Source organism: Strigops habroptila, chromosome 1 (genome assembly GCF_004027225.2).
Source record: "Strigops habroptila isolate Jane chromosome 1, bStrHab1.2.pri, whole genome shotgun sequence".
NCBI classification, from domain to species: Eukaryota; Metazoa; Chordata; class Aves; order Psittaciformes; family Psittacidae; genus Strigops; species Strigops habroptila.
In genome coordinates, this window is record NC_044277.2 from 21,541,545 (window position 1) to 21,564,060 (window position 22,516).

Sequence of the window (22,516 nt, forward strand, 5' to 3'; positions counted from 1 at the left end):
TGTCTACTTGATTGTAATTTATCTTTGTATTCATGTATAAGCACTGTTTCTACCTAGGGCTAATGAAAATACTTTTTGTCATGGCTGCTAGTTTAATAGATTTACAAAAGGCTTTCTCACTAATCTGAGGGTGATTTTATCATTTGTTTCAGAAGTAACACTGGTATCCTCATTTACAAAGTCAAAGTACCAAGCAGAAGATGTCGGACAGTAATTCCATAATGTTCAATGTTCTTAAAAGAAATAGATTAACATCTCCCAGCAGCAGTTTGAAATACTCCAGTTTTAAAGACACATGTTGCACTTCATTATTTTTGGACAGCAAATGCAATGAGTCAGTAAAAGATCCTGATGTAGAACATAGAGAAGCACTGAGTGCAACAAGTTTGTCATTGCTACAAGAGCATTCTGAGCACATTCATCCAAATGTCCCCTTTCCTGTGTCATCATCTATCGAAAATGAAATTAATTCTATCACCTTATCAGACAGAAAAGAAGCAAATAGAAGTGCAGATTTTTTTGAAACTCCTAAAGTGAGTAGAAAAGGCTCCTCACTACGCAGGAGGCTGCTTTTATCTAAGGCTGTTCCAGCTGACACAACTGTAGGATGCTGTGAAAGACAAGCTAGTTCTTCAGGAAGCATCAGAGAAAAAATACTCTCTTGTGTTTTGAGCTCTGAAGAAAAATTTTCACAAACTGCTTCAGATTTTCTAAAAGAGAAAAGTTACAAACGCCTGACAACTAGTACTTCAAAAACTGAGGACTCTATTCCTGATTGCTCAAAGAGGAGACTTTCCTTTTCACAACAAAGAACTTCTACACTAGATGAGTCCAAATGTAAGGATCCCATATTGCTAGAACCAGAGTGTTTATCTCCAATACAATGTAAGGATGTTATTGTTAGAAATGCTAATGAATTCAATGAAAGTGCCCTTATAAGTGTTACTGGTGGGTTGCTTAGGACTCCTACTTACAGTGTGTTACCTGAGGCCAATGAGGGTAAGTTCCTGACTTCCATCAACAGTCCTGTAGGGAACTTTAACATTGAACTATGTGATATAAGCTCTTCCCCTGTTAAGCTGGCAAGTTACCCAGATCTTTCAACACCTGAGGATAGCGGATATAATTCACTTCATTTGGACAAATCCGGAGACTCATTGTCTGATCATGAGGGATCTTTCCAAGAGTTCTCCCAAAAACGTAAAGAAGATTCCAAAATTCTGGATAGTAAAAGAAAGACAAGAAAACTTGAACGAGTTAGAAGGTTATCCACTCTTCGGGAACAGGGCTCACAGTCAGAGACAGAAGATCATCATGGCAGTCCTTCTACTTCAGCATGTATGTTAACAGAAGAAAGCAACTTTGTCAACGAAGACCATGCATTAGTTTCAGAACAGCCTAGTGGAGACGTAGTTGTAAGTCATGGAGATCTCTCAAGAACTCCAGCTCTGAAAGTAGTTCATGAAATTTGCTTGCAAAGACAAAGATCAGACCAAAATCAAATATTGGAGAATATTGATGGAACAGAAATATTTGCATTAGAACATGTTCTTGCTGGACTTATTGGCAAGAAAATGGGCCTTGAAAAATTAGATATTTTAACAGAGTTAAAATACAGAAATTTAAAACATGTTCTTGCTATAGTTTTAGATGCTTTGACAGTGGAAAGTCTATGCAGGTAAGTACTACTGCTTCCCTCTTCCCTCCTGCCCCCTTCCCAAAAGAGGAAAATATGTGGTTTTGCAAATAAATCAGAATAACTTCTGGAATAGTGGGTGTTGTCAGTAGATTTTGTTTGTTTCTAAGGAAATGAAAAAGGTTTGTTGCTATTAACCAAGTGACTCTTTCTTTGTAGTTTTAAAAATATACTGTATGGGGGGAATTAAAAAACAAACAAAAAAAAAAGCCGATCATGGGAATTAGTAAATTTAAAACTAAATCACAGTGTTTTTTAAAATTTAAAATATATTAAAAATTTATTTAAGCCTAGGAAGTAATTTCTTGTCATTACAAGTTCCCCAACAATGCATAGTACTCAAAACACGTTTTCTAGATTTTTTTCTTGTGTATTTAATTTCCTCAGTTATTTCTAAGTACAAAGATGCTCAAAGAATTTTGCTTCCTGAGTAATGTTTTAGACTAGTTTTTTGATCAATAGAAGATGTCAGTTATTTCAAAGAAATCAAGAGTGCCATGTGTGTTATTAGTTACAGAGGGAACGCGAGAATAGGTATAAAGGCATGGATGCTTTTTGTAACACTTAATGCACAAAAATGTTCCTTTAGAAACAAACTTGGTAAGTGGCCTACGTGGAAGGAAGGAACTTACTTAATTTTGTAAGTCAAAGATATTCTGTGTTATTTATATTGCAATTGTTCTTTAGACTCTCCTATCATTCTATACAGTGGTGTATAAGAGTACATGAGGGCTGTATTTCTAACAATATGGTGAACTAGAATATAGCAGTAGTCTGTAAAATAACCAATAGGACATGGAATCATGCAAAAATCTTTAAAAGGTAGTCTTACTAACATGACTTCTGTACTTCTTGGCAAAAATGTGGAAGTGGGCAACTTTTTTCATTAATTTGTTGCAGCATTTGGAAAGTAAGCAAAAGCTGGCGTGAAATCATTGTACAAGATAAAAGTGCAGATAAGAGGAGAAAGTTGTACATAAAACACCTGAAAGAAGAAGCTGGGGTAAGGTTGTTCTCAAAGGTAATATTTTTTTTTTTCAAGTGTGAAAGAATCCAGGTCAGAGGAAAGAGGAAACATCTTGTAAAGCTACAGAAAAGTAGTTGATACATTTCCAATGTAAGCATGTGAAGGATTCTAGTAGGACAATGTAATAGCTTTTATTACTTTTCAACTGTCCACAGTTCGAGTACTAGTCTTTCAGCTATGCAAGACACTTCCCTGCCCCATGCCCCTTGAGAATCCTTAGGTTCTCTTCCTTAACTGATTCTGGCTTTAGATCTGAAACCCTGTTCCATACCTGTGTGTCATGCTTTTCCTCATTTTCCATTTCACTTTAGTCTACAGTGCTGTAGGACCAACCCTAGACTACTTCCTGTTTATTTTCAGGACTGCTTTGTGGCAAAACTTCTTCATGGTGTACTTGTGAACATCACAAGGACATATAGAAGTTTTTTAAGGGGCATCTAGAAAAGCAAACATGTTAATAGCAGTATGTGTATATATATATATTTTTTTTTTTTCCAGATCCTCCACATGCGTATACACCCACACTTCAGTATAACCTTGCTTTAATTGTGACAAAACTTATACTTGCTATTTCCATGCTTGCTATTGAGATGTGTCCAAATTTGGGCACATGAAGACTTCTAGCAGAGAGTGCTAAAAGACAGTTCGCTTTTTACCCTGCTCATGGGACTTTGTTTTTAATAGTTCCTGTCTCTTGCTCCCTTACTAAACATAAATATTTAATGGAAATACATGCACTATACATAATTTCATTTCCTAATGTGTTGTTGCAGAGGGAAAACAAAAAAGGAGCAAAACCCAGCTGCAAATCTCAACTAAAACCTAATTTCCTTTTGTGTGTTTTTTAATTTTCTCTCCCCTCCTGTCCACTGTCCCTCCTTCATGAACTTTAACAGGAATATTTATTGAAAGCTGAAGATGCTGCCACAAGACTTAATGTCCTCAATAGATCTGCTCTAAGGCCTGTTCAAGCTCAAGCCAGAACTCCTGTCTTACAAACACCACCTTCATACACTGAAGTTACACCCAGGAGATGCAGTTCTGTTCCCCATTCAACTCGTAGACAGGAAGAATACATCAAGGTAGGTAGCTAAGAAACTCTCCCAGTTTTTAGAAACTTTTCATTTACAAGGTCTAAGTAGCTCTTGTCTCCCTCCTCTTGCTACAGGTTGCTAAAACTCTGTACACTGATGAAGCTATAAAACCCTGTCCGAGATGTCAATATCCTGCTAAATATCAATTGATAAAGAAACGGGGACTATGTAGCAGAGAGACATGTGCATTTGAGTTCTGTATTTTATGTTTGCGTGCATTCCATGGGTCAAAAGAATGTAATAGTTTATCTGCAAAACAGAAGAACAAAAAAGATGCTCCTCCAGGAAGTGCTCAAAGCAAAAGAAATTTAAGAAGACTCTAAATTTGTAAGGCATGTAAGTCCTTACATTTAATTCCCTTCCCCTTTCTCCTAAATTCCTAATCTTGTTCATATTATTCCTAAATATATGCATTTTGAAAGTCTCGTTCAATGTGTTTTTGCTGACTTGTCAAGATAATTTCTCATGTATATATCTTAATCCATTTGTCAGATTTTTGTTTCTGAAAAAAGTGAACATTTTAAAATATTTTGTCATGTTTTAACTGTTGTGTAGTAGCTGGGCATTTACTAACATCTGGATTTTTTTTTAATAAAGTATCTTAAATGTAGTCTTCAATATCTGGCTTACAGCACCCTGTAGATGTTTAAAAATGTTATTTTTTTTGTCTTAATGACAAATTAAAGAAAATTATTTTTTTAAATAAATATTTTTAATGAGATTTATTCACTTTAAATTACAGTAAATGTTATAAAAATTAAGTGGAGCACTAGGTACATATACAAAAAATACTTCTACCTATGTAAATGATAATACCTCAAAAGCAATATATTAGTTGTCTGAATTTTGTATTAGAATAATTACTTTGTTTTTCTCTTAGCCTCTGTAATGCAAGTCAATAGAATAGTGATTTCTAAACCAAGCTGTACTGTGTGGATGTTCCATTGTACTGTTTTTTTTACAGAGATTTTGCCTTTACTTGAAAAATTCAGGTGATAGCGTATATATTCACACATCTAACTATGCTGTTGCATTACCCTTGTCACCTTGAACTTAGTTTTATACTTAGTCTGACTTTACCTTGGCTCTCAGATTCTGGAACATCTTCATACTTCTGCTTGAATTAAAGGATTATCTACTGCTAGAAATCATTCTTTTTCTATCTGAGGATTTAATTAAGGGAATTCACTGATTTTGCTCTTGAACTGAATATGCTGACCCTTTACAGTAAAAGAACTTAATCTATCTCTTATACCATAAAATCATTTGAGGTCTTTTTTTGTTTGCTTTTTTTTTTTTTTCTTTCCTTGAAATATAGGAGACAGCAGTGGGCACAGTACGTGCTCTATGAAGCGATAATATCAATTTACTTCTTCAATTGACATTGTCCTACTTGTCCTTTCAAGGAGTTCATTTGTTACCAGCATCTTGCAGAACACTTGTAGTCAGCTGGTGTTTCTTCCTCACTCTTCTTCTGATTTTTGTCCTATGTGTTATATTTGTGATGATGTAACTTTACTGTGTTTGTAGGTAAGCCTTGTCACTGAGCCATTTAAAAAGTAGTCTTACAAAAAAAGCTTTCAACTATGCACAATAAGCTGTGTATTTGCCTCTAATATTTATTAACATATATAATTCACTTCAGGATGTTCTAGAAACATCACTTCCTCTTCCTTATTTCTAACTGTTGTGATTTGTAATTTGGTTAGTACTTTTAGTGTACCCGATTTCTGGGGTAGTAGCTTCACATAGGATTTGGAAGGAGCAGAAGTAACATGGTTAATAAAATGCTTATAGAAGTTTTGGTATTAAATCCATTAACCAAACATGGTATCATTAAAGAAGGGATCAGTGCAATATATCTACGACAATCATGTTTATTACATGAATAAAATTATCAACACTTTCATTCCATACATACTGGTATTTGCTAAGCCTTTGCGTTATTCTTGTCTAGGGTTAGACCGCCAGCACTTGAACTGGAAGGCTGAAAGAGGAGTCTGTATAGAATCAGTTCTGAGGAAACAATTGAAGGGAAGGATTTGGGAGCAAGTTAGGGGTTAGGGGTGTTTATTGGTTCTAGGATAGGCATTATTGGTTTTTGAAAGTAGCATCTTGAACATCTACAGTGTCCATCCAACAAGGAGTAGCTTGAGAGGAAAAAATGCTTGAATACTATTTCACAATTTTAAACAGTTTTTCTCCTGTTCTTTAAAACACTTTTTTTTTTCCCCTTCTCATCTGTGGGTGATGCTCCTCTCTGTGACATCTATGACAGTGGTTTTGGTTGTGTTTTGTGGGGGTTTTTTTTGTGTGTGTGTTTGGTGGTGTTTTTTTTTTTTTTTTTTTTTTAGTAAAATTAGCTTTCTGCCTTGAGATAAGGGAGAAATAAAAGTGGTATACTTAATGTGTGGGGAAAGAATAACATATCTAATAGAGCCAAGGTATGTTATAGATATCTCATAGCCTCTAATAGTTTGGGTAAAAGGAAACAGAATTCTTTCCTGATATTTCATTGCTTTATTGACAGAAATGAAGTCTCTGGCGTAGGAGAGTGGAAGTAACTTTCGAGTCCTTGTTCATATGCATTTTCTATATATTGTATCTCTTAATTAGTCTCCATCAGCTACCACTAAGCTCTATCAGTCTGGACTTGAACGAAACAGAAAAGAACATAGGTTCCTACTTTGTTAAAAAACCCCACACTCCCTGCCTACTCCCCTCAAAAAACCCCAAAAACCAAACAAAACCAAATCATCAACCTCACCCCCTAAAAAACCCACACAACAACAAAAAACCAGCCAAACCCAAGAACACCCACCCGCCCCTAACCCCAACCCCCCTCCCCAAACGCCAACAGTCCATGAGAGTCAGGGGGTCTAGGGATTCGTGTTCAGCATCTTTTTCTGCTGGGCTGAATTAATTCTCAGAGACTCAAGGTCAGGTACTAATACTTACAGCTAGCTCAGAGAAAGATGCAAAAGTGGTCCTTAGGTAAAAATGACAATGATCAAAAGTTTCCTAAAATATCCTGCCCATCATTATTCTCTAGCTGAAGAATTTTTCTTACAATTGACAACAGATTGTTGGAAAGGGAGGAGAGAATTGTCTTTCACTCTGGAAGATGGGGATGATGAGATTAAAATTCATGTTCAAGATAATATTTGGTTTATTGGCTGCTGAAAGTCTTACTCTTGCAACCCTTATTTCCCTTCAGACAGGCATGATCTATAGTAGGAGGAGTGATATTGCCTACAAAGGATGCCCAGGGAATGCGTTAATGTATTTAGTTTTTTGAAGCTGATGATTTGAACCAGAGCTGTGGGTTTAAATTCCTAAACAGAAATCTTAGAAGTAACCTTTTGCTGCTGACAAAAGTTGCTGCAAGAATGGTACTTCATAAATCTTTATTTTTTGGACCAGCAGCCATAAACCTCAAGTGGTTTATGAGAAGGAAACTGAGATTACTTAAGCCTCTGATCATTCTTTCCTTGGTGAAAAGTACGGAAGAGCTTAGACAAAAAAAAAAAAAAAAAGTTTTAAATCTTTCGAATTGTTTATAGGATAGTGTTTGTATGTTCTATCACTAGCTAGCTAAAAATGATAAAAAAATTTGTCTCTTAATTTAAGGAGCTCATCAATACCTGTCATTATTTTCCTATTCCATATATTGGTTATTCATTAGTACCCCTTAGGCAATTTAGGCAATGTAGGTTAATTTTAATACAAGAAGTAATTCCCTTTCTTTCTGTTTCCATAGGCACATGAAGAAATACAGCAGTGTCAGATTAGAAAAGGGATTCCTAGAGTCTAGCGCCAAGCTCTTAGGTCAACTCATCAAGTTCTGTCTTAAAACTGGATATAATATTGTCTCATGACCTTTATGTTGGCGACTTTTTGCTCTACTGTTCACTTAACTGGTTGCCTTCTTTTTTTTAGTGTCGCTATTCAAGTAGCTATTCTGTTCCTCCACCAAGACTTTTTTCCCCACAGTGTTATGATTGTGTAGTATAAACACCCCCTCACTCTTTATTTCATTGACCAAAAACTCTGAACTCAGTCTCATCTCTTAGACAAAACCTTTGTTTCTTGTACTGTCTTAATGACTCTTCATTGTTTCAATTGGAATCTATTCTTTGAATCAATGCAACCAGTATTTCGGGTAAAACCTCCACAAGACCTTGAATAACATTAGGGCTTTCTTTTCTCTGCCAGAAGTAATTTGACCAATGCATACAAAGATTACCATTTCAGTCTTCTGCACACTCACAGTTTAGTCACTAGGTGCAGTACTCCCATGTTGTTCTCTCACAAATTTTGAAAAGATCAATTTTTTCCATAAATTCTTACTGAACCTTAAGTGGGTAACCTCGTACTTTGTTCGGCAAAGCTTCAGGCTTTCTTCTTTCTCTACTTCAATGTCATGACGATTTAATATTTGGTGTGATTATATTATATTTTTATAAATGCAAATTCTTTGTAGTGACTTTTACATGATTTTTGATGCAAAACATCTAGCTGATTCTTTTACCACTTGTCAGATGCCCCAGGAAAATCTGACTGCTTCTTGGGAATTATGTGTTTATTTTTAGTTAAACAAAAACAAAGCTTGCTTTTACTTTCTGAGCTCTGATTAGTTGAAATTCTCATTACAGAAAGACTTAACACATTTTTTCCTCTTAACTTTGACAAGCCACTGTGCAGTGTTTGCAGTGTTTCTGCCCAAACTTGTCACAAGCCTAAATGCTCGTAAGGCCTTATTGAGCTGGGTGTTAATGGATGAGTGGTAAAGAAAACAACTCTTCGGCTGAAAATATGGATGGCATGGCATTCTGAATGAACTCATAAACACTGCTGAATATTAGAAGCTTCATATAAAAATAGATTTCTGACTTGGAGACCAAAATTCATGCATTAAAAACCCCTCTAATTTCCCCTCTGCACTCTAAAACTCATTCTGAAGACAGTTCTGCAAGGGTGGTTGTGTCTTAATTCCCTCCAATCCCTGGCAAATCGGATGTGGAAACTGTGCCTGTATTTCAGCTGCTTCCTTTCAGTCCTGAATCACAGTGGAAAGCCTGTTTCTGTAAGCTGTTTAAACATTGTGTCATGACTAGAACTAGCTGAAGCAGTAGTAGGATAGTAACTTCTGGGAAGCAATAGTACCCTAGATAAACACAGTAATACTGAAAGTTATAATTTGGAGCTGCAAGGTTATTGCAGAATTAGTCAGCAGTTGTGCAGTGGTCTTCCACTTTGGCAAAAATGTGAATTATCATCCTGAAGTACTGCTGTTGCTGAAATGGAGGACTCCTGTCTCATTCCTCAAGTACTGAATTGGTGTAATACATTATTTGGGGCCTGAAGAACATGTTTCCTAGAAGTGCTCTATTCTGCCAGGACTTGGTAGCTCAGTGCCTAGCTACATATAAATGTAGACCATCACGATACAAAATGAAGTTTTCCTCTGGTATGAATCCATCATGTTTTCCTGGTGCACATTTCAGTAGATCAGATGCTGCACAGATTGTGGCAATAGCAACATCTTTGGCTTTTAAATGTGAATTTTGGTTGCGTTGACAACATTCTTCCATCTTTGGAAAAGTTTTGTACACAAGAAGAACTCCCATGAAATACTGGAATTTCAGGTTCAATTTTCATTTATTCTGTTCTCATTGTGTACTCTGTGGTGTGCAAAAACTGTTATTGAGATGCCTTGCTGTTGGTAGCGGTTCTGACAAGATATTGTTCCAAGACTCTGTATCCCAAATAGGCATGGTATGAGGGAGCACAATGGGTCCTGTTTTCTGCTCCAAACAGAAATGCTCAGTTGTGCACTGTTTAAGTTAATGTTCTGGACTTTTTCTTTGGTTTAAATAATTGTCATAGTGTGGTCCAGAGAGAATATTATACAACACAGAATGGATAATAAGAGAACAAACTAATTCTTGAAATGCTTTGCTCAGTTAATTAACTTAAATGTGAAGCCATCTTAAGTGTTGAACTACTTTTCTCACTGAAAACAGTCCTTGATTTCAAATGCATTTCTGTTGATAAAAATATTTTATCACAAGGGGGCACCAAAGATTTTTCTTACCGAGAAGAACTGTAGTCATTTTTCCTCTTGCTTTAACCCTTACGCACTAACTCCACGATACAAATGCAAAATGTTTTGAATAGCTTAAAGCAAGGGTGGCCATAATTCCAGCCCCTAGGAGCTGCATACCAAAATCTTCAAGAGAAGAGTGGCATCTTTGGAAGCATTTCAGATGGTATTAATTCATCGGGGCCTCCTTTAAAGGGTGAAGCTGTGCTGGGCACACAGCCACATCCTACAGCAACCAGGCAAGATCATAGAATCATAGGTTGGCCTAAACAGTGGCTGCTGGCTCAGTTCCTCTCTTAGCCATGGACTTGGATTATCCAGCAATCTCCATGCCAGGCTGGTGTTGGCTACAAAACATAACTCTCTCATGGAAGTGTTGCAATTGAAGTGTTTGAAAAGTGATAGTTTCAGGACCTGCATGCTCTGGATTTTATTTCTCAAAGAAAATAATAAAATCCAATATATTTTTACAAAGTATGGATAATCTGCAAGTACCTCCTCAATCTACCATGATTTAAAATGATCACAGGAAATATATCTTATTGTGTGCATCTTATGTTCTGATGTTCTGATGGCTTCAGTGAACAAGAAAGGGAAAATAGTAGTATTATTATTTTTAACTCAAAATTGGAAAGGGACTAAGTATTTCCATGGAAGATATTTTAAACAATGCCTGGCAGCATTTTGTTAGGTTTTTGTTAAATGAAGACTGGGTGAGAACACTTAATGTGTTCTTTATCCTCTAACTAGGTACTTTTGGAGTCCAGGAGAGCAATAGGTAGGAAAGTAGAATACCTACCAAATAAGAAGGCTGTAATTCTGTATGCTTTTCTGAAGCATTATTGAAATTTTAAGGAACACTAATTAATTGTGGATTCTTGCACCATTTTTAACACCTATTGTGTTGACGCTGCTGTGTTCTGGGAGCTGATGTACATGAAATCTTATTCCTATTTCCTTCTGATTTATTTTCTTTTTCTTTCTTTTACCCCTTGCCCCATCTGGATCAGTCTCCCAGTCTGCTTCATTATGCTGCTACACAAGCAGCCACGGCAGTGTGACGCAAAAAGGTGGGAGCTGGTGGTCAGTGGGATGTGTTGTTTCAAACAACACTGCTGCTATCCACAGGCTTGATGCACCAGTAGTATCTCTCATGGGTAACTTAGCTCTTAGCTGGAGAATCCTGGTTTTGAGGACTGTTGTTGACATCTGTTTGACTGTAACAACAAGTTACAGGTTCAAACAGGTGGAAAAAAGATGGAAAACAGACTGGAGAAAGGCATGCATGCTTTTAGTGTTTCTTGTTGGGTATATGCCACCTACTGTCAGGAGATGATGTTGCTAAAGGACCTGGTTGGCATTATTGGCATATGTTATTCCTGTCTGCTGAATAGTCTTCATACACCTCTTACATTGGCCCTTTAGTTGGCTGGAACAGCTGTTAAGCCAGGATCAAGGAACCGGCTGGCTTAAACCAAACTACAAGTAACACCAGAAAAAAGGAAAAACAAAGTTATCATGAAATTTGCTTGCACAACTAAAAGAAGGAAATGGTGGTAAACCCTCAAAGCTTAAATTAGCACAGCCAAAATGTATTACAAACCATGACTCTAGTTTATCTACATGAAAAATTTAGGATAGACAGTGACAACACAATCTTTTGTACATAGTGCCAAAATTTCTGATACATCGCCTGATAGTAAAATCTCTGTGAGAAATAACTGTCATAGTTTCTTCTGATCTGTATCTTCTGTTTCAGTTGAAAGCTATGCTATGTTAACTGTAACAGGCTGCTAGGAAAAATCTCTCTCCGCCTTGCTGTAAGCCTATGGCAGTTCTTTTATCTTGTATGTGGTTTGATAGCTGTGGGTCTAGTAGTTCTTTCCTAATTTTCATATTGTCTTCATAGAATGACTTTATTTCCAATATACTTCTTCAAGCTGCCACAATCTTGCTGAATAGTTTTTTCAATTAAGTCTTAATGCTCTTTTCCAAACTTAGAAAATGTAGTGTGATACTCTCCCAGAGTTCCAGCAGTTATTTCTTAGGACACTTATACAAATCTGTGAAGGGATCAGATGACTGCAGGTATGTATATCACAAATTGCTAAGTGGTCCTTCCAAATCTGATTCACTTTCCAGGTGTGCCTCGTATTCCCTTTATCTTTTCTCAGACTTATACTAAGCAAAGGGAAATAAAACTTTATATAAAGTCTTTAAAGTTAGAAATCTCTAAAAGCCTTTAAACTTAAAACCTCTACCTTGTCCTGGTAGAATAAGATTGTTATAGGAATCCTTGGGTTGTTGGTAACATGGACAAGTCAAGGAATATTCTCCAGTGACTATCCAAATAGAGACTTCTGTAGAGGTCTAGCTCTTTGGACTTGCCTTCCCTCTGGCAGTCTCCTCCATTAGTAAAAGGTTTCTGATGTTGATAGACTAAAGCTTTGTCACATCTCTTGCTTTATTATTTTAGAATCACAAAATCATTTAGGTTGGAAAAGACCTTTAAGATCAAGTCCAACTCTTACCCTAGCACCGCCACGTCCACCACTAAATCATATCCCCAAGTGCCACATCTACACATCTTTTAAATACCTCCAGAGATGGTGACTCCACCACTTCTCTGGACAGCCTGTTCCAATGCCTGACAACCCTTTCTGTGAAGAAATTTTTCCTAATATGCAATCTAAACGTACCCTGGTGCAACTTGAGGCCATTTCCTCTTGTCCTATTGCTTGTTACTTGGAAGAAGAGACCGATGCCCACCTTCTTACAACCTCCTTTCAGGTAGTTGTAGAAAGCAATAAGGGTCCCCCCTGAGCCTCCTTTTCTCCAGGCTAAACAACCCCAGTTCCCACAGCCACTCCTTATAAGACTTGTGCTCTAGACACTTCACTAGCTTTGTTGCTCTTCTTTGGACATACTTCCAGCACCTCAACGTCTTTCTTGTGGTGAGAGGCCGAAAACTGCAAGGCCGAGAACGGGGGGTCAATCGCTTTCCTTAGTCCTGCTGGCCACACTGTTTCTGATACAAGCCAGAATGATGTTGGCCGTTTTTATTTTCCTATACTACCTTCAGGAATGTTTTGGGTTTTTCCTCCTCTCAGAATTCTTTTGAGTGCTCATATTCCCAATAACTGTTTCCTTGGGTGTCTGAATTAACTTCTGACAGCCACAGAATTGCATTAAACTGTGCTGTAAACTACAACTATCAGATTCAACACACAGAGGTCATACCACCACAACAGGCAGCTTCTGCCATTTTGTTGCTGTTTGCCAACCGAATAAGGCACTTAAGGGCCAGTTATCTGACAATCAGTTTGTGTTTTCCTGTCAGGGTCTGACTCCTATTTTGGCAATTCTGCAGTCAATATTAAAATAGGTTTCCTAGCACCTGTTTCCAGTTTATGAGATTGCTGCTTTCAGATGCTGCTTTCAGATGCAAAAGCTAAAATGTATATGGCAATCATCCAAAGAAGAAATAGTAGTTACATTTAACTAAGATGGATTTCTGTAAAGATATTTAGATATTAAAGATATCACATGACCAAATGCCCACCTATATCTGAGATGGGGCATTTCCATTGAAAATTGATGGGAATTAGGTCATAGCTGCCCTTTGAGATCCCTCTAGAATGACTATTTGCCTTTTTTTAAATTGTATTTGCTACTTTTTTGAATGAGTAATTAATTATGGGGATGTTCATGACTTCACTGTGACCGCAGCCAGGAATCAAACACAGGTTAGCACCTGAAAACACAAGTGCACATTTGGATTTAATAAAGCTATCCAATTTATGTCTTTACTGAGCAAGTCACAAGGAGACTTGTTCACCCAGCAATCTGGCATAGCTTACATGCTTATTTCTCTGAGCGCAAAGTTGTCCCCGCCGTTTTGATCTGATTTGCCTGAGTGATAACTTTGCTTGGTAAATTGCTGAAAGCCTAAATTTCTGAGAAATGTGGAGGAAAGGGACAATGACAGAGTAAAGTCTTCACTGAAAGTTCACCTTTTCAAATGGCTCTTTAGTAATGATCGGAGGAGGGAAATGCCGGCAGGAACGGAGAGGACCAATCTATGTTTTCTTCCCATTTGTCTTCCTGTGCAGATCTCTTCATATTCTGGCCTTACACTAATAATTTGAAACCTACTTCTTGTCTTTTTGCTTTCTCTTGTCTAGAATTTTACTGGTGTCACCTTTTTTAGAGTTTATTCTCCACCACACTTAGCCATTCATCTTTTCTTAAAGATCAGATGCTTTTTGGGATAGATCATGGCTTTGACTACATTTATGAAACATTCTGTAGGTCTGCAGTTCTGCTAAGTTAAATAATAATCAACATGAAAGTAAGAGCATGGAAAGAGAAAAATGTGGAAAAGGGGAAAAATCAGCTTAATCTTTATATCTCAGCTTCACCAGCTAGTGAACTTTTAACTGGCAATATAAAATCAAGACTGAAATGCACACACACCCAGTATCTGACTAAAATCTATGTTGTCAACTAAGATAATGAGAAAATGATAACAACTGCTAATAGATTCTTCATGAGAGAATACAGTATTTCCTGATGTACATTCTTCATGAGAGAATACAGTATTTCCTAATCTAAAATGCAATCTTTGAAGCACACTATGAAGAAAACAAAGACCTAAGAGTTTTATACCAAAATATACCAGGTGACAGGAGAGAAACAGGACTTTTTTTTTTTAATTAACTCATTTCCAAACTTGAATTCTATCTAAGCTGACTTGTGGCTTTCACTTCTGATTAAAAAAAAGAACCCAAAACGCATTCACCATGTTTCTGGGTTTTTTTTCTTCAAAAATTACAAGCAGCTAAGGAGCTTTAGGAGAATGTTATACACCAATGTATATGAACATTAGCTTAAACATTTGAAGTCATAGTAAGTAGTTTGGTTATGAGACAATGCAGTCTCATATACAGTGCAGTGCAATTCTACCTGTTGGAAAGTGTTAACTTCACATTTTATGGGCTATCTTGTCATGCTGTTCCTCTTTCATATACATTAAGTATACCTATTTGAAATATTTCATAATCGCAACAGAACAGAATCTTTGAGAGAACTTGCATGCCAGAAAGACTGAAGAATTTATGCAGTTCTAGGATCAGATACTTGCTGGGTAGGGTGTTTTTCAGATCCCACTTGTGGAACACCTAAATTCCACTGAAATCCTCATATAGGAGCCTGAATTCCTTCTTTGTATTTAGCTTTTGCTGACCATAATGGAGATGTGACTTTTTATATCCTGGAATACCCCCTCAAGCCAACGAAGAAACTAACATTCTGGAAGTAGACTCTATTCTATGTCTTTTAATGTCTTTTCTCCTTCCACCTAGTCTAATTATAAACTTTTCCCTAATTGGGGGAACATGTAGCTGCCTTTGGATTTCTGCTAGGTCTGGGCTTTGGCAGCAGGAGGAAGCAAGGAAGGCTGTTACCAAGGCTGCAAGTTGTGTTTCTGGCACACCACAGTGGAGCCGTTTGTACCTATATGGATGCAGAATTATTTGATACATGATGTAAATCCATTGGTCATTAGCCATATGTTTGGGGATTTGTTTTAAGGCAAAATCCCATGTGGCTGGAGGGTTTTGCTAATGTAGGAGAAGATAGAATATCATTTTGGACTAAGAACTCCCTAGGTCAGTCAAGACAAGAGTGTTTAATTTCTATTCTTGCTGCACGCATCCTGAAATTCCTAGTTCACAGGCATCTCTTCTGGGACCGTATCATCAGTGTGCCTGATATCCAAGTCTGCTTCAGGGAGATTTGCATCAGCAGGAGCAGTATTTGCTTACTGCTCAGCTCACCCTGTGCATTGTTTGCAGTGCCATAGCAACCCCGCTTTGCTGTGAGCCATGCAGCAGAGCCAGCCTGCCCTGGTGCAGACCAGCACTCACCAGCCAGGCCCAGGAACTCTGCAGCTTCTATTTCTGGTCTGCAGTCAAGGATTTCACCTTTGCAAATGAGGTTGTAATCTTGCAGGTGTATGTTCTGGCCCTTATGTGTGTAGATCCAGGATGCAGTCGAAGAGGCTAACCACTGGTACGTAGTGCTTCCCACGCAGGCGGATGGACTAAATCTATGTCAGACAGGGGGTCTGACCCCAGCGTGATTATCTTAGGTACAGAAATGGTGATACGAAAGTGGGGGATTTGGAACTGCTAGGTTTAAACTCAGCAGAATTTGTTAATCTCAAGACAGAACTTTACTCCCTTCAGATGTCATCACAGAAGACAGAATACTCTTCTAGAATGAGTGAGATTTCGTTATCTGAGAACACCAACTATGACATTTTTATAAATTTTATCATATGATTCATAATATTTGCTCTTCCAGGCTCCCAGTCTCATAGGATTTTCGTTACAACCAGCAAGATTCTAGTAATCAATTTTGCAGAGCAAAGCTGACATGAAGTTAACTGATACATATGAGAACTAATCTAGTTAAATAGTACTTGAATTATACTTCAATCATTCTCTTGATAGATTTTTTATTTTATCCCTTTATCCTTTTTATGCATGGGTTGACATTACTGCATGTTCTTAGAGTTTATTTTATTTCCTCAGGCTAAGTTATTTTATTTAAGAATATCCAGGAAGGTTGTCATGCCTCACTACTTTTTGTTTCTGTTCAGTAATCGTAGTTGAACAAGCTTGACTGTATTGCTCGAATAACATATGATATTTCATTTTTGTGTTTCAGAACCTCCATGTATAACAGAGGAAGTGTTTGTAAGTATGCTTTATAAAGCTTGATCATTCATTTTGTCATGCAACTGTAGAACACAAAAAGCAAAATATATTTTTGGAAACTGTTGTCTGATTTCTCATTTCTTTTCTCTCTGTACGTATGGAGTACTGAGTAATTTCTTGGTATTTTCTCAGACAGAAAAGAATTGCTTAGGTTGAAAATAACTAGAAAATAAAAAGTAACAGGAAACTATGGAGAAGAAGGATGGAAATGCAAAGGAAAGTGAAATAGGATGAAGGAATGAAATAATGAGCTAGAAGGTTCAACATGACAAGGTTAACAATCTTCTCCTTATTCTACCTTTTCTGCTCTCTGCTCATAGCTCAGTGTAGGATTTCTCTGTAGTTTGCCTTCCCATTTGAAAAGTATATATGTTTGTCTGTTACCTTATTTGAAGTGACACAAGCGATGGGGTGAGAGGAAATGGCCTCAAGTTACATCAAGGGAGGTTTAGATTGGGTATTAGGAGAAAATTCTTCACAGAAAGGGTTGTAAAGCATTGGAACAGGCTGCCCAGGGAAGTGGTAAATAAAGAATAAACTAAGTATTTTAGAATATAAAGAATAACCCCCCCTAAGAAAATACTATGAAATTACTCAATACTCCATACTTACTTACTTGTAGTGGTAAATACCTCCAGATGGAGTCACCATCCCTGAAGGTATTTAGAAGATGTGTAGACATGGCACCTAGGGACATGGTTTAGTGGTGAACTTGGTAGTGCTAGGTTAACGGTTGGACTTGATAACCTATAACGTGTGAATATGAAAGTGCAACTATGCTTTCAAATGAAAATAACACTGACCACAAAAAAAAACTTCAAACATCAAAGGAAAGTATATTGTGCATAGATGCAGTAAGATAAGTAAGTAGTAAAGCTTGCATTAATAAGATCATAAACATTTTATTGATTAATCAACCACTCTGTTTACATTCCTTGCTGTTATATGTGTCTGCAGAGAATTATATCCTTAGCAAATTAAAAACACGTTACCTGTATATTCTTAAAGAGCTTATACTTCAGCCAGTAATACATGAATTGTTTTGAGTAAGTCCTTTGAAACAATAAAATATTTTCATGGGTTATTATCATATCTAGCTGTCTTCAGATTCATGCTTACCAGTGTCAAATCTAATTGTGCATTGCCCAAACCAAACATGAGGCAGACTGCAGCTTGTTTAGATTTTTTTGTTGTTAATTATGCTAACACTTGCTGAATTGAGATTTCTGGGTCTGATTGGTTGCCCAGTGACATTCGGGAGAGGATTTTCTGTTGACTTCAAAATGCTTTGGGTTAGACACTTTGGTAAATTCTCCTATTTAATCAATGCCCTAACAGCTGTAGGTCCATGGTACTGTAACTGCATTGAACCATGGGCCTGTGATCCAAAAAACACATGATCTCTGTAATTGCTTTCAGGGTTGTCACCTTTTTCCAGGAATGAGTGTGAGCTAACTTGCCTGTCCTGTATCACTCATAGCATCAACCACAACTGCCAAAGAATAAATGTTGTCAGACTAAGGCCAGACAAACACTATTAGGTCTCGTTCTGACTTGTCATGCAGCACATCGGAGCCTTCCTGAATTCATGTTAAAGTACATTAGCTCAAGGTTTCTTCCTTACCCAAATACAAACTGAATCTATTTAGGTTAGACACTGTGGGGTTTGGATCAAGATACTGCCTGCCTACAAGTGATACCACGTACAGTGTGTATAACCCCTCTTTAATGCTATTCTTCACTAGTGCATTTTGATGCTACGAACTTAAAGAGAAAAAAGATTTGTGTCACAAGACCTCTGCTGATATTGGCAAATACATTTGATTTGGGTGAATTCTCCTTCTGTTGCAAGACAGAAATAACAGAATATTCAAGAATCTGAAACTATCACAAACTGTTTAGGAGTCTTCATTATACTGAAGACGGATTTCTGAAAACCAATGAAATAATGTTCTACTTTTGTCTTCTGTTGAATGGTAATTGGGGTGGGGTGGTATTAAGTGCAGTAGAAGTAAGATTGGGATCCATGCTTAGTGATCTGTCAGTAGCAAAAAAGATTAATTTCTACTGTGCAGTTTTTGAGTCTGATTAGTAGGATTTATACCGCAGGGGTCAGAACGGGTACAAAACCCACCTGCAGATGCAGTCTTTACTTCTGATGAGGTCAACAAGAAGCCTCCCAGTTCTGTCAGATTCAAAGTATAGCATACACTGCTTGCTTGGTGAGCCAAATTATAGATCAGTGACCTCCCTTTTATTCCCAAATATCCCTCAAAACATCCCCAAGCAGCAGTGTGGGAGGAGAAGCAGGCTCTAGTGAACTTTTATACTCCCCTTCTTCCCAGCTGCAGGAGAGAAAGGTTTAATGTGGGGAATTTTAGACTCCTAGCTTAATGCACATTTTTTCAAAAGTAAACATGCAGATTTCCAGCATTTAGAGGCTGTTGGATTTATGAAGACTTTATCTGTAAATTTCTTGGCAAAGGATTTACCTTCACGTGTGTTTTTTAAATTGCTAAGGGCCTCAGCAGTGTGCAATGGCTAGAATATAACGATACAATGATTGTATTCTTAAAAGTGGGAAACAACATTTTGCAAAAGTTTGCATATCATGTCTCATGGAAAAAACATTGTTTGAGGCATAGTGCATTCAAACCATGTTAGTGCACAGTAGTACAAGCGTGCTTTGTGGTTTTGTCTCTCTGTAGGAAGAATGCTTAGCCACAGATGATACGCTTGTGGAATACTTTAATGAATTTTTGAGTCTTCCGGTAAGTACCTTACAGAAATGCCTTGCAAAATACAAGAAACACCTTACTAAGATTAACCCAGCTTAGAACATTTTGCATTTTGCCACTGAGTAGTTTAATGGCTTATACAATATATCTGTATTTTAATGGTAGCAACTCTTATTGTTCAATGTTATTATCGGTGTCAAGAAAAATAACAGAGTATCTACACTTCTGATTTTCTTTTGCAAGTTAATATATTTAAACCACAGCACACTAAAATAATACGGATAGGAAATGAAAAAAACATATAAATACTTATTTAAATAGTACAAGGAGTCCACATCTATTCCGGTATCACAACATGCCAACATAAAAACTGTTTGTCTTTTTGCATTATTCTGGCAGTACACTCCGTGGTTAATAAACATTTTAGCTTGGGAACCAATTCTGTGTCTCTTCATTCATGGCTTTGCAAGTCTCAAAGTTGGCACCCTTCTTCTTCTCCCATCTGCAGCCGGAAGGATGCAGCCTTACACTGTATTTCGTGTGCTGATCTGGTTGCAGCTAGACCACTGTAGCCGGTGCCTGCCGGTGCCCTGTATTTAACGAGTTGCCCTGTATTTTTCTCCTTTTCCCCATCAGCTACCCTGCCTCCCCACACTCTTGTGAGAGTCAGATATACCGTCCTGCTCCCTCGACATGGCAGCCTCACCCAACTTCATTTTACTAGTCTTGGCCCTGACTATCCCCATTCTCTCCATCCCCACACCTCACATCCCTATTCTACTGCAAAGTGGCACAGACCTTTCCACAGTGTCACTCATGGCTCCTGTGGGGTCTGATCCACCAGAGAGCTGCCCCACGGCCTGTCCACTCCCAAAGGACTGCAGTCTGACAGGCTGCACTATGAGAACATACACCTATTTCTGCAACTTGCTTGGTTGCAGGAACCACCACCAGCATTTGGAAGGGGCAGTATATTTTTTGATGCTCCTTGGACCTAAGACTATGGTTGCAGCCACCATTGGAAGAAATTGTCATGATTCAGGCTTACCAAACTGAACTGGACATAGATGTGCTCTCTGAGCCACACCACAGATTTGTGTAAAAGTACACATAATGGGAGTTGCAGAACTAAGGATGGTAGAATGGACTCTCCATACCTATTTTTTATCTTAAAATAGAATCTGGAGGTATTAACTCTGTATCAGAATGTGGATTTTGTGTGATACTGACTTCCCTGAGGAGCTCAGCCTTTACATACTTTCACCACACTGCAAGATTCCTAATAATTTTTAAAAAGCTAGGAAGACACAGGTGGAAGAAAATGTGTGTGAGAGGGCTGGGTTTTTTCCTTTTTTTTTTCCTCCCCTTGCAGCTGCTTTAGAATATCTGCCTAAATCCAAGCCTAACTACATAGCTTTTAAACCCAGGCCTCCTCCCATGTGTCGGATTGTTCTTAGCACAGGAATACCATCCTCCATGCTTTTGCTGCTTATTTGGAAACTATACTTCAAGTTTTCCCCAAATCACAAAGGATGGAACGGGTAAGAAGTTCAGCCTGATTAGTTTCTGGGCCTCCCTGGACGTGCACAGATCTCAGAACATTTATTAGAGGCCAGAATTCTCCTTGGCCTCAGAGGGCTCCTCAGCCCATAGTCCTGGCACAGCTCAGCAGCTCTGAACCGCAGTGATCGTCCAGGCATTCCTGATGGCTCTGGAAGCCCATAGAAAAGAGTTTACAGACACTCCCGAGTAAACACTGTTTTACGCTGGTAATCTTGTTAGGTTTCTAAGATGACACATGGTCTCTCTTCTATATATTTACATATCTTTCTGAAAACGTACTCTATTAGCTATTTTCATCTGTAATGTTCTCATAAATGTTTTTATTTTCTTTGATCTTTTCCTGAGGATTTACCCTCTTCAGGATTAAGTTCTATTAATGCCTTGAGTTCTGTGGTTTGAATACCTTATATTCCCAATTTCCTTCTCTTTCTCAGAAGGCTTCTACTAAAACACCGCATTGAAATTTCCATTGCTTTATTCTTGTTGTATTTATATGCAGTTGCCTGGGAACAGTATTACCCAGGTGTGCTAGTAGTTAGGCAACAAGTTAAACTGAAAATATTGTGTGACTTGATACCAGAAATCAGGGGTAGCATATGCTTATTTTGAGAGACTGCCTCTGCATTGATTTATAATGCACCAGTAGTGTATGGAAAATTGTATTACTGGGGACTTGCTGGAGCAGCAGCAGATTGGGGTTTTTTTTGCTTTGATTTACAGTATATCCGTTAAGTGATCCTGTTGTTATAATAATATTCACTACAATATGACATGAATATCTAGGTACTCCAAAGATCTACATACTGTAATGAAGGATAATTTGTACAGAAAATACTTCTGAAAGATAAAATAATTCAAAAAACCTCATGAGGGCACTTGTTGCCAGTAGTACAGTGACTTCACAGTAGCAGAAACCAATTACATGACACACAAACGAGTTACACCTTCCTTAGTAACTAATCTAAAATGAAAGATTTAAGAGAAACAGTGGTGTGGGTACACTTCCATTTCTAGCCTGACAGGCATCCCTACAATTTGAATCTTCGATCCACGTATCTAAAACATCCAGTTTTAATATATTCAGCCAGGAATGAAGATTTGGAAGTCAGGAATTGCCATCCAGCTCAGTGTTGGAGGCTTCAGTAAGAAAGTGCAGTAATATCAACTTGTTTCTCCTGAATTCTGCAAGCTGCCTGCTACTTGTTCCACTCCAAGTCCATGCTGGGGCCTTACCCCCCATTTTCCAGTTACCACTGATCCTGATGAAGACACACTCCTCTTTGCAATGTCAGGGAGTTGCACTAGCAACAAAAGAGCTAGCTGCACCTCAGTTGAAGCATATTCAGATGACACTCTTGGTGGCAAGTCCCTGGCTGTGGGTTTCCCTTGCAGCAGAAAGCTACCAAGTGATCACAATTTTATCAACTTCAGATTTGAAGACTACTTCTTTTGAAATAATTCTCACTATAAAAGCTCTCTGCTGAGTAGTCAGGATCCAGGATTTGATGCA

The 22,516-nt window shown here is 37.8% G+C and overlaps 2 protein-coding genes across 13 annotated transcripts in view; both read left to right on the top strand.

Moving 5' to 3' along the window:
* Positions 1 to 200: 200 nt before the first annotated feature.
* FBXO43 (F-box protein 43) lies at positions 201 to 4,140 on the top strand. The gene is made up of 4 exons (XM_030501012.1): positions 201 to 1,678; positions 2,597 to 2,699; positions 3,620 to 3,805; positions 3,892 to 4,140. The coding sequence occupies exons 1-4, from the start codon at positions 201 to 203 to the stop codon at positions 4,138 to 4,140; spliced, it is 2,016 nt and encodes a 671-aa protein (XP_030356872.1).
* An 11,709-nt stretch (positions 4,141 to 15,849) lies between these two features.
* Positions 15,850 to 22,516, top strand: part of RGS22 (regulator of G protein signaling 22) — a 62,660-nt gene continuing 55,993 nt past the window's right edge. For all 12 annotated transcript variants that reach the window (XR_003990687.1, XR_004389890.1, XM_030480404.1 and 9 more), the window contains exons 1-3: positions 15,850 to 15,995; positions 16,656 to 16,684; positions 19,414 to 19,476. Coding sequence is in view for 10 of the 12 variants with exons in the window: in XM_030480404.1 (XP_030336264.1) it covers positions 15,971 to 15,995; positions 16,656 to 16,684; positions 19,414 to 19,476 (117 nt within the window). In the remaining 2 variants the exon portion in view is untranslated. The remainder of the gene's footprint in view (positions 15,996 to 16,655; positions 16,685 to 19,413; positions 19,477 to 22,516) is intronic.

Bases quoted from the DNA above. Each gene is read 5' to 3' on its own strand.
- FBXO43 (XM_030501012.1), top strand. From the start codon at position 201: ATGTCGGACAGTAATTCCATAATGTTCAATGTTCTTAAAAGAAATAGA. The intron at 1,679-2,596 runs GTAAGTACTACT...AATTTGTTGCAG, and splicing joins ACAGTGGAAAGTCTATGCAG to CATTTGGAAAGTAAGCAAAA. The intron at 3,806-3,891 runs GTAGGTAGCTAA...CTCTTGCTACAG, and splicing joins GACAGGAAGAATACATCAAG to GTTGCTAAAACTCTGTACAC.